Source organism: Recurvomyces mirabilis, assembly GCF_035927965.1.
Source record: "Recurvomyces mirabilis strain CCFEE 5264 chromosome Unknown scaffold_65, whole genome shotgun sequence".
Taxonomy (NCBI): Eukaryota; Fungi; Ascomycota; class Dothideomycetes; order Mycosphaerellales; family Teratosphaeriaceae; genus Recurvomyces; species Recurvomyces mirabilis.
The window spans coordinates 236-12277 of record NW_027041999.1 but is presented as its reverse complement, the minus strand read 5'-3'; the positions used below and the strand labels follow the sequence as shown (position 1 = coordinate 12277).

Here is a 12042-nt window from a genome sequence, read left to right as displayed (position 1 = left end):
CGCTTCTGCGCGACCGTCACGATCGACTTGCTCACGCCCTTGGAGTCACCTTGCGTCTGTCCACCAACGATGAGTGGTAAAGGGTAAAGGGGAAGGTGGGTGATACGTCAGTCTCTGACCCTGGAGACATATCTGATGAAAGGTGTGGTTTTCACTTTTGCGGAGAGATTATGATAGTAGGTTAGAGGCTGCAGATAAGAAGTGCTTCATGGTGGCGAGTGCTATGGATGGGGTTCATATGCTCGCGAGCAGCCTTGTCCCACTGACCCTACCTGTCATGATTCACATCTTGCTGCCACGGTGAGCAGCGGAATGGTCTGAACAATGCAGCTTCGGACTTGTATTACAGCCGCAGAAATCTTGATGAGATTTGGGGGCGAGTGATGTTTCTAGGGTACGGGTGCCAATGGTGTATGAAGCTCGGAATGAACGCGAGGTAAGGGAGAGGAACTACAGTGTCAGAAGTCGTGGTCTCGGTACCGAGGACAACCCCCGACGCTAGATTATCGATAGTGGACATGGACCTCCAGCAATATCACCACATCTAGCCTCCTTGTGACAATGGCCGACGCTGCCTCGTCTTCGGCCAGAGTAAATGCACTCCACAAATTCCCACCTCCATTCGACACGTCTGATGAGTCCTTCGAGCTCATTGCTCAAGGTGCAGAGAGCCTCCTCTACCGCACAACTTTCTCCACAACTGGACAGCCTGCTGCGCTGAAAGTGCGACCGGAGAAGAAATGGCGACACCCGATCCTTGATAAGCGGCTGACGCGTGCAAGGATTTTGGCCGAGGCGAGAGTGCTTGTCAAGTTGTCTGGAGAGGGAATTGCAGCAGGTGGCAGCACTCCAGGCAAGCGTGCTAAGGTCAAGCAGCCCAAGGAAGGCGAGAAGGGTGTTGCGGGACTGCGAGGTTTCGTGCCTGCCGTTCTAGCTCTAGACTGGGAGCGAGGTTGGATGATGACGGAGTGGGTATATGGGAGGACGGTCAAGCAGGCGATTCATGATACTCAAGCCGGCAGGAGGGCTGTTGAGAGAGAGCAGAGACTGCAGGATCTAAAGGAGTTGTTGAGAAGGATCGGCGAGGTGGTGGGGAAGTTGCATGCTAGTGGTGTTATTCATGGCGATCTCACGACGAGTAACATGATGCTACGTCCCTACGACGCCACCACTCCGGATCCAACTTCGACTGATTCGCTAGACGGGGATGTCGTCCTCATCGACTTTGGCCTTTCCACCCAATCTGTCTCGGACGAAGATCGGGCAGTCGACCTGTATGTCCTGGAGCGCGCTTTTGGCTCTACCCATCCAAGGGAAGAGGATCTGTTCCCGGAAGTGCTCACAGCCTATGCAGAGAACGAAGGCAGTGGAATGAACGGTAAGGTCGGGAAGCTTGTCCTGCGGAAATTGGAGGATGTTAGGATGAGGGGAAGGAAGAAGAGTATGGTTGGTTGAGTACGACTGAACTCCAGAAATGGTCTGACGCAAGAAACTGTGCCTAAGTCTACGTGCTCTATGGCTCATCTCAACAGCCGGATCAACGACATCACATCCTGGTCTCCACTGTCTAGCTTCTCCACCATCTCAGTGATCCGCACCGATTTCTCCGGACCATACACCGGCTCCGCCAAACTCATGAATTTCTCCCGGACTTTGTCCTTGGTAAAGGGATGTTCTACTTCGCCTAACGGGAACTGCTGCTCTATCTCCTCTTTCCTGCCATCTGCCCAGACGATACGCATCCTCGCGGCGAAACCTTTCATAGTGCCATCAGTAGTGACGGTTATCTTCTCGCTCAAGGCATGGATGACTGGGGATGCGAGACGGGTATAAGGACTCATGTCGCCTGTCTTAGCACCATGGACTAGAGTATTAGCCACCTGGAAGTAAGCTGAAAACTGAGCGTCGATGGTGTTGGTTGGATGGACTTTGTTGGGTGTTGGGTTGCCAATGAGGATGTAATTTGCTGGCGACATTGTCATATGGATGTTGGAGATCTGGTCAAGGGCCAGTGTACCGTTGGGTTTGACCGCCGAGTCGTGGATTCTGCCACTCATTTCGATGAAGCCGTGCGTCATCCTACACGCTGGATACGGTTTCAGACTACTCGCTAGCCAGCACCATTCTTCACCTAGTCTTCCTACCAACCTTTCCAACGAGACGTCCTGGGAGGGTGTATAAGCTTGCAAGAATCCGCCGGTCTCGCCTTCAATTGCTCCAGAGGCGCCGATTACACCAGCTTCGGCTAGCGCGACGCACATGAAGGCATCGTGCACCGCGAACCCCGGATGGAGACGTTTGTTCCAGGATCCATTGGCGAGATATTGCATTGAGCCGGAAGCCTTGGAGCCTGCTAGACCGAATGCGGAAGCTATTGTGCTCGCAGGAAGACGTCTGAGGCGGGCTATGGTTGCGATGGCGCCGAAGATGCCTCCGGTGGAGGTGTTGTGGAAGCCACGACTGTAGGCTGCATAGCCGAGTTCGCGGCCGAGACGGCACGTGATCTCATAGCCTATGCTGATCGCTAGAAAGACATCGTCGGCACTCCGCTGCTCTCCTATCGAGGCGAGGCTCTCATAGCAAGCTAAAGCGGCGGATATGGCGGTCACGCCTGCGTGCAGGGTGCCTGGCGCGTAGGTGTCGTCAAAGTCGAGACTATGGCCTAGTGCTGCGTTGAGAAGACCTGCGTAGTGCGGTAGGTAGGCTGGAGGCCCAAGTCCGAGGACAATACAGGTTCCTGGTGTCGCTGTGGTGACCGTGGGGCCTTGGAGGGCGGATATGGCGGTGATGATCGGAGGGGTTGAGTCGGCCTGTAGAGGAGTTGTTCTCAGTTGAAATTCCCTCACTATGAGACGGGGTGAGGAATACTTACGTGTGTGATAGCTCCTACAGTCACTCCTATAAAATCTAGGAGGACTTCTTTGCATTTCTCTCGTATCTCAGAAGTTAGATCTGTGGTCTTCGCTGAAGCAGCGAAGGTGGCGAGGAGATGAGTCACTGGTACAGCTTCTGAATTGTTTCCATTCATGTCACTGTTGCGAGTATGATCGTTCGTCATGGTTGATACTTTGCCATTGGTGAGACCGTTGGTTGTCGTCATGTTGTGATCATCTGGTCAATGATAGCTTCGACGTAGGCAGTCAATGGGTCACTTTCGCATGTGATTGGAATGGAAAGCCTGTCTATTATACATTCTCTATCGTATGTCATCCTAACGTGATGATGGCGATGTAGCATGAGGTGAGGAGGCTTCTGTTATTTCCGGCTATCCGGCAATGTACAATCAACAGCCCGACTTCCTAGTACAATGATCATGTTCGATCCACCTGACTCGATCCGTGTTATCATAGCTGCAGTATGTGTTGCGCAGAAGCGATTCGCTATATGCCACGATGTTCAGGCAATAATGGCGGTGTCGAAGAGAGGTGAAGCTTGAGATGTTAGTCATTCGTGAAGCCGGCTTTCACAACACTCCACCATTCATCAAGACGCTCTGCTAGACTTGTCCATCTCGAGACGTCGTCATCCCATCTCGTCGACTTGCCACGAAAATCACGGCTGCTGCCATCGAAGAGGAAAGCCGCATAACTGTGGCCGAAGCAACAGCTCCCACACATGGCCAAAAAGCTATCTCCCAATATCAAAATCCTCGACAGCGCAGGCAAAGATTACCTTCCCTCCCTCTCAACAATCCATTCTCGCGCCTTTCATCCAATCCATCCTTACCACAAGCGCATCTGTCCCGATACTCCTCTGGTCCGCGCCTGGTGGTCTACCATCTTCAACGACTACATCGAAAGCGAGTATAGCTACGTCTTGACTGCTGTGGATACGACAAAATCCGACTTCGTGGCTGGAGTACTACTTCTGGCTTATTGTGATTTCGATGCCAAGACTAGTAATGTTTTCATGAAGGCTGGGATGACGGACGATCATGATCGAGCTGCTTTCGCGGCGATGACGGGTGGTCATGCTCATGAGAGGTTGATGAAGGGCAACTCGCATCTCGTCATCGAGCTGTTTGGCGTGGATCATGATTATGCGGGTCAGGGAGTGGGACAGGCTCTGTTGGGGAGGGCTTGCGAGTTGGCTGCGGGTGGTGGGTATGATTGTTTTGTGCAGGCCAATGCGAAGGCGGCTAAGTTCTACGAGAAGCAGGGGTTTGAGGTCAGGGAAAGCAGCGTGATGCCGGGAGAGGAGATGTATGTCGAATGTCAGATGGTCAGGCAGGCGCCGGCGAATCTTCACAAAGAATAATGCTCTGATGGAGATGAGTGTGCTCAAGACATGCACCAGCACAGCCTGAGTGCCAGCTTCGTTACAAGACATGTTCCTCGTGCCTGTCTAACGCCCGAAGAAAGACGACAAGCTGGTGATGTTTGCCCAACTCGCTTTGTACGCAATTCTTCAAGACCACCTGAGATAGCCATCGTGATGATGCAGAAGTATTCGCTTGACCAGATCATTACACCATGGACAAAACGCAGACGAGCCGAGAAATCGTCCAGCAAGATATCGCAGAACTACTAGCCACCATCCCTTCGCGGGCCAGTGGAGTGGATGGGAAGTTGACGATCAGGTTTGGACGCCGCCGGAGGACTCGAACGAGGCAGACCTTCTGGGTCTGATTTGGTGCGCGAGGAGCGCGACTCACGTGCTTGGACGGCGCCGCCTGAGAATTGCAATACCGTCGACCAGCAGCGTGAGTGACAGATCACTGGGGGCCAGAGGGTCTCAAGGTGAAACGTCTTCCCACCATAAGCATAAGGTGGGGTGGAGTAGAGGATGTGCAAAAGTTAAGGAGCTCGCCCGAGCAAGCAGCTGGCATGGGAGGTGCACGAAATCTCGCTTTCGCTCTCACTTTGTTCCGCGTTGCTTATGTAATGGGCCCTTATCAGATCCTACCCATGCTCCGCAGCTATGAACCATCTCCAGTCCACGAGCATCATTGAGTGATACACCCATACACCAGTGCCATCGCCACCATCACGCATCATGTCGAATATAGCACCAGCAGTGGCCCGTCAGACACTGCGCCAATGTAGCCGCCGAGCCTCCTCCACCACCACATCCTTTGCCACCTACACCACCCCACGATGCATTTCTTCGCGAGGACAACGACATTATGTCTCCGAGTCGAGCCCGAAGAAGGCCACGGTCAATGTCGAGAGCACGATCCGCGCCGATCAGAAGGCTTTCCTGGCTGAGACGGGGATGAGGGGCAAAGACACCACACTGCCTGGGTCCGGCTTACCAGGAGATATGGCCATGAGTCCCTCCGCGGGCATCCTGAAGCAGGCGACTGTGATGGATGAAGGCACACGGCCGATATACTTGGATATGCAAGCTACCACACCCACTGATCCGAGGGTCCTGGACGCTATGCTACCTTTCCTTACCGGCTTGTACGGCAACCCTCATTCCCGGACACACGCCTACGGATGGGAGACGGACGTGGCTGTTGAGCAAGCGAGGGCGCATATCGCGAATTTGATTGGTGCGGATCCGAAGGAGATCATCTTCACAAGTGGCGCTACAGAGAGCAACAACATGAGCATCAAGGGTGTCGCCCGCTTCTTCAAGCGAAGTGGCAAGAAGAACCACATCATCACAGCACAGACGGAACACAAGTGCGTGCTGGACAGCTGTCGGCATTTGCAAGACGAAGGGTTCGAGGTCACATACCTGCCTGTCCAGAGCGATGGCCTGATCAGTATGGAGCAATTGGAGCAGGCCATGCGACCAGAGACTTGTCTCGTCTCCATCATGACTGTCAACAACGAGATCGGAGTGGTGCAGCCGATGGAGGAGATTGGACGTCTCTGCCGAAGCAAAAAGATCTTCTTCCACACCGATGCAGCGCAGGCCGTAGGCAAGATCCCGATCGATGTCAACAAGATGAACGTGGACCTCATGTCCATCTCCGCACACAAGATCTACGGACCCATGGGTATCGGCGCTTGCTACGTGCGCAGACGGCCAAGAGTGAGGATCGACCCGATCATTTCTGGTGGTGGGCAGGAGCGTGGATTGAGGTCTGGTACTATCGCGCCACCACTGGTCATTGGCTTTGGAGAAGCGGCGAGGATCTGTAAAGAGGAGATGGATGTAAGTCTCACAAACCCATTGCACCTTCTACATTCAATGATTACAAGCTTTACACATGCATGGCTTTCTGAGTCGGCGACCTTGACCGGCGCATCTGTCTGCTGATCGCAGCAACGCAATATGACCACTCTTCTTTACTACCCCCACAATCACACGCGTACACGTACCTGAAAGACATAATCTGACAGCTTTTCTTAGTATGACACCCATCGCATCTCCACCCTCTCGAACCGTCTCAAGGATGGTCTACTGGCTATGGAACACACCTCCCTCAATGGCCACCCAGACAGGCACTACGCTGGTTGCGTCAACGTCTCGTTCGCCTACGTCGAGGGTGAGAGCTTGCTGATGGCTCTGAAAGACATCGCTTTGTCATCCGGCAGTGCCTGTACGTCTGCGTCGTTGGAGCCTAGCTATGTGCTTAGGGCACTGGGGAATAGTGATGAGAGTGCGCATAGTTCCATTCGATTTGGGATTGGGCGCTTCACTACTGATGATGAGATTGACTACGTACTCAAGGCGGTACAAGAGCGTGTCACGTTTTTGAGGGAGTTGAGTCCGTTGTGGGAGCTTGTGCAGGAGGGGGTAGATTTGAACACTATTGAGTGGAGCCAGCATTGATATGTTCAATGCTGTGAGCATGTGACGGCCTTGCTTACGGGTATAGTTACTGTACATCAGATCTTTGCATATATTCATAGCAATAGCATTTTCTATTGTCCCGGTCATGAGTTGGCGAGACAGATCTCTCATCCTCCACGTAATCACACCCTTGGGAGATGTAGACGCCTGCATCGTGACTCTGGACAATGTACAGGTAAAGAAGGATGGTTGGGATACGAAAGACAAATGCAAGCACGAGAGCAAGCGCCTATGGATTTATCGTGGGTCTGGCACAGGCATATTCGTTCCCGCTACCTATGCTGGCGCCCAAGTCAATACCGGTGCTGTATATAGTTGTTGCTGACAAGGCTAGTGGTGCTCAGGTCGTGCACCGTGTTCCCACTAGGAATCGGCGAAGCTTCTTATAAGCGTTTATGTAGGTTTAGTCGCTAGATGTTACGGACGTTAGGTCCGCAACAAGCAGACTAACTAATTAAGTTTAGGGAGCTAATAAGCTAGGTCTGCAGGGGCGGCTATAAGAGGGTTACGTAACATCGCTTACCTAGACCCTTAAGTAAGTAGCCTACTTACCCTTATACTCGAGTAACCGTAAGGAAGAATACTTACGATTACCGCTAGGTAATCGTAACTATATACGAATCTCCTATATATATAGAATATATATTTCTTATATAGGTAGTTTATATTTAACCTAAGTTACTAACCCGCTAAAAGGTTAAACCCTTAGAGTAGTTACTTACCCGACCTATCGCTTAGAACTTACTTATCTAATAAGCTCTAACCCTCTTATACCGTAGGTATATAATATTTTAAATACTCTTATAGTAGGTAAGTAACCTAAGTAAATAAATAGCTCCTAATAACGAAAGAGACGTTAGTATAGCTTCGACCGCTCGAGCTAGTACCTCTACTAATAAAGATAGGATAAAGTATTCCGCTAAACTAGACTTCTTCTATAGGGATCGTAATAAGCTCGATAACTAGTTAAACTAGATTATACTATACTTCTCCCTTAAAGATATTATAAGCGAATAATAACGCTACCGTATCGTAGTATCCTACCTTCGAGGCGAAGCTTAAAGCTAGATACGTCCTAAATTAACTATAGTCCTACTCGAGAATAGAGACCTAGACGGGATCTTTACTAACTTCTCGGAGTTCGCTAAATAAGTTAAGGGAATTTATAGACTTAGTAATAACTAGTAAGTCGCTATCTAGAACATCTAATACGTTACGTAGAAAGCCTCTATATCCTAATATACCGCTAAGTTTAAAGAGGTTTCTACTCGTACTAGATAGGACGGTAATATATTAAAATCTATATACTATCGAGGACTTAAGGATAACGTTAAGGACGAGCTTATAAGATATAGAGGACGCTAAGATACCTTAGAATACTTATAGGAGGCTATAATTAAGGTAGACGATATACTCTACGAACGATATATAGAAAAACGTAATACTAATTAGGACCGCGGACGAACTAGCTATACTCCCTACGGCTAGACTAGAGGATAGTAACGTCGCGACCCTAACGCTATAGAACTCGACGCTACTTAATATAAGTTTAGAGGAGGCAAACCTAATAGAGTAGGAGCTAAGGGCAAGAAGTACGCCTAAAGTAAAAAGTAAGGACTAAAGTACTATTTATATAGAAAGGAAGGATACTACGTACGAGACTACCGTAGCCGTAAGGTATAACTATAGTAGAACTATAGGGCAGATCTTAGGGAGGTTAACGCTATAGAGATTAACGTTATAGAACGACGTAATCTATTTACTAAATATATTTAGGAAGCTATTAACGTTATTTAGTTAGGAATATACGTTAGTAAGGAATTAGCTAATAGTAACGCTATACGATAAATATAATCTAAGATCGCTAATACGATAGGCTTAATAAAGAAACGATACCCTAATCGTAAGGACGAAATTATTAAGTAGAAGAATAAGTTCTTTAAACTACTCGGAACGGTCTCTACGGACGATATTTACGTTATCCGCGATATAATAATAAAAATCGGAGAAAGTATTAGAAAGGACCTAGATAACGAATATAAATAACTATACTAGATAGGATATTATAACGACTCCTATACGACTTACTACTCGAGTAAGGTAGACTTAGGATAGTTCCTAAGTAAGCCTTATCGAGAGTTTAATTCGACGGAATTATAGGGATCTAATAGTACTACGTATTAGCCCCCTATATTCGAGCTAGTACTAGTTCGATAACGGCAACTATAGTAGGATAGAGACGATAGTATTTACGCCTAAGGAAGGTCTCTACCTCTATTTAGGTAGGAGGATATAACCCTATAAGAAATATAATAACCTTAGGAGGAGGAATCCGACGACGAAGAAGAATTAAAATAACTAGTCGTAATATACGATTAGAGAAGCTCTACGCTAACCCCTATTATACTAGACTTTAAGGACGGTTACGAGGACACGCCCGAGTTTTTAGAATACGAATATACCGACGACGATAATAATAGCGATAACGAAATACTTAACTTTAGTATCGATGTACTAGAACTAATTAGACGAATAATTCTTATAATAGTTAGATAATACGAGGAAGTCTTCCTAAAGGTATAAAGGAAACGACGACTATATTAAAACAACTTCGACTTACTACTTAATAGCCTATAGAGGGAGTTTTAGGACTATCGATAAGTTAACCTCGATAGAGGATATTACTACGTACGAGATATACCCCCGATAGGAAGTAAGTTCGATAGGTCTAGAGGATATTACGCCCTAGACGGGATCTATATTAGTAAGAATATACGAGACTACGTTAAGGTGCTTATATAGCGATTCGACGAGATCTATATAATATAGGAAAACTAGTAGAACGACCTTATTATAAAATAAGAAATAATCTAGTAGTACAAGACTACGTTATATAAGTAGTTATACGCTACAACCTATAAGATCCTACTACTACTAGTATAGAAGGGACAGATTTTTAGTAAATTATTACTATTAACTAAGGGACTAGTATTAACAAGTATCGAACGAGGAAGAATTATACTATAGCCTAAGGATAGACCCCTTAGTTAGGAAGTCTACCTTAAGGACCCCGAGCTTCTAGTAGCTCTAGAGACAAAAAACTAGGAGAGCCCGTTAGTAAGAACAGATTACGGGAACTTAATAACACGAATATTTAATAGACTTTAGTAGTAGTCCTACGTACTAAATATATTATATAAGGACACGAAATAATAGTAATAATCGACTCCGGAGCTAACGGAACGTTTATATTAGCCTAATTCGTATAACGATACGGGATCGCAACCCGGAGGAAGAAGAATAGCGGGTATAAGCTAATAGCCGTCGATAGCTTATCCCTACCCGACGTAGATAGTAAAACGATACTACTATCCCTAACGATATAATAGTACTACGAGACGATAGTCCTAGATATCGTACCTATAGCTAGATACGATATCGTATTAGGCACGCCTTAGTTAGAACGTTATAACCTATATATAGAATAGAAAACGAGAGTACTTATATTTAAGCGATACGTATACGTTACCGACATCGAGCCTACACGCCGGTAGAGTTTAGCGGTAGATAAGGAAAGATAGCATATATATATAGCTAGTTAATAACCGGAACAGGAGCTACGTAGTAGCCTAAGCTCGACAGATACCGGAATAGATCTACCGGATTAATAAGTTAGAGCGAAGGAGGATAAGAACGCACCTCTAGGAATCCCTAAAGAGTTTATACGATAGAAACGCCTCTTTTAGGAAGAGATAGGGCTCGCGGCCTTGCCTATATATAGACTATAGGATTATAAGATACTAATCTAGCCTAGTAAGGAACTACTATAGGGACTACTTTACGCATTATTATAATAAGAGCTAGAAGAGCAGCGAAGCTAGATAGATAAGAACCTATCTAGGGGATAGATTAAGAAATCCTAATCGCCTACCGCTTTACCCTTAATATTTGTTCTAAAGAAAGGAGGAAAATTATATATAGTTATCGACTATAGACGACTAAACTTAATAACGATTAAAAACCGATATCCGCTACTAAACATCGAAGAAATAAAGAACCGACTTACGGGTTCTATATAGTATTCGAAGATCGACCTACGGGACGCCTTCTACGTAGTACGTATAGTACCCGGAGAAGAATAGAAGACAGCCTTTAGAACGCGCTTTAGACTATACTAATTCCGAGTTATACTAATAGGCTTAACAAATACGCTAGCAACATACTAAGAAGTTATTAACGACGCTCTACGAGACGTCCTCGACATTATAGCAATCGCCTATATAGACGATATACTAATCTTTACGAACGGCTCTCGAGAACTATACGCTAGGCACGTCGGCGAAGTACTCGAACGCCTTAGCAATTTAGGCTTTAAAACTATACCCGAGAAGTGTAAATTCTTCTATAAGGAGGTCGACTTCTTAGGCTTTATCGTTAGAGTTAATAGTATTCGTATAGATCTAGAAAAGATTAAGTTAATTATAGAATAGCCTACCCTAACGACAGTCCGAGATATTTAAGCATTCCTCGGACTAGCTAACTACAACCGGAAGTTTATTAAGGATTACTTAAGGATAGCTACACCCTTAACTAACTTAACGAAAAAGGACATCTAATAGAACTAGACAACGACATAGGAGCAAGCCTTCTAGAAACTAAAGGAACTTAGTATATCCGCACTAACGCTCGCTATGTTCGACCTAGAACGAGATGTTATTATCGAAACCGATGCCTCCGACTTTGCTATTGGTGCTTGCCTTATATAGGAGCACAATAGAAATCGACACCTAATCGCGTACTTCTTAAGGAAGATAACGCTAGCGGAACAAAACTACGAGATCTACGATAAGGAACTGCTTACGATCGTCGTAGTATTGCGATACTAGAGAATATACTATAAAGGAGCTATAGGACTAACTATCTACTCGGATTATAAGAATCTGCAATTCTTTATAACTACTAAAGATCTTTCGAGACGATAGTATCGATAGTTAGAGCTACTTAGACAATATAAGTTTAACATTATTTATACTCTAGGAAAAGACAATAGGCGCGCCGATACGCTAAGCAGACGAAGCGACTACACGGAGGGTAACGAGCCTAAACTAAAGCAGGTACTAAAGGTTAATAAGGACGGAAGCCTTAGTATAAAGACTTAAGAGTTTAACTTAACTCTTCGGGTTCTGCGGGACGACGACGAAGAATTCCTAGTCGAACATAGCAAGTACAAGGTACCGCTACTTAAGGAGAACGACTATATACGAGATTACTATAATAGGGAAGACTACGGTT

General features: G+C 46.6%; 4 protein-coding genes across 4 annotated transcripts; 3 read left to right on the top strand and 1 right to left on the bottom strand.

The window, feature by feature from the left end:
* Nucleotides 1–561: 561 nt before the first annotated feature.
* BUD32 (serine/threonine-protein kinase bud32) lies at nucleotides 562–1455 on the top strand (the record flags this gene model as incomplete). The annotated part of the gene is made up of 1 exon (XM_064843605.1): nucleotides 562–1455. The coding sequence occupies one exon, from the start codon at nucleotides 562–564 to the stop codon at nucleotides 1453–1455; it is 894 nt and encodes a 297-aa protein (XP_064688818.1).
* A 65-nt stretch (nucleotides 1456–1520) lies between these two features.
* LTS14_010950 (uncharacterized protein) lies at nucleotides 1521–3100 on the bottom strand (the record flags this gene model as incomplete). The annotated part of the gene is made up of 2 exons (XM_064843604.1): nucleotides 1521–2810; nucleotides 2873–3100. The coding sequence occupies 2 exons, from the start codon at nucleotides 3098–3100 to the stop codon at nucleotides 1521–1523; spliced, it is 1518 nt and encodes a 505-aa protein (XP_064688817.1).
* A 515-nt stretch (nucleotides 3101–3615) lies between these two features.
* On the top strand, nucleotides 3616–4257 carry LTS14_010949 (uncharacterized protein; the record flags this gene model as incomplete). The annotated part of the gene is made up of 1 exon (XM_064843603.1): nucleotides 3616–4257. One exon carries the CDS (start codon nucleotides 3616–3618, stop codon nucleotides 4255–4257), a length of 642 nt encoding a protein of 213 aa, XP_064688816.1.
* Nucleotides 4258–4995: 738 nt separating this feature from the next.
* NFS1 (cysteine desulfurase) lies at nucleotides 4996–6729 on the top strand (the record flags this gene model as incomplete). Its single annotated transcript, XM_064843602.1, has 2 exons — nucleotides 4996–6108; nucleotides 6307–6729. 2 exons carry the CDS (start codon nucleotides 4996–4998, stop codon nucleotides 6727–6729), a joined length of 1536 nt encoding a protein of 511 aa, XP_064688815.1.
* Nucleotides 6730–12042: the final 5313 nt, after the last annotated feature.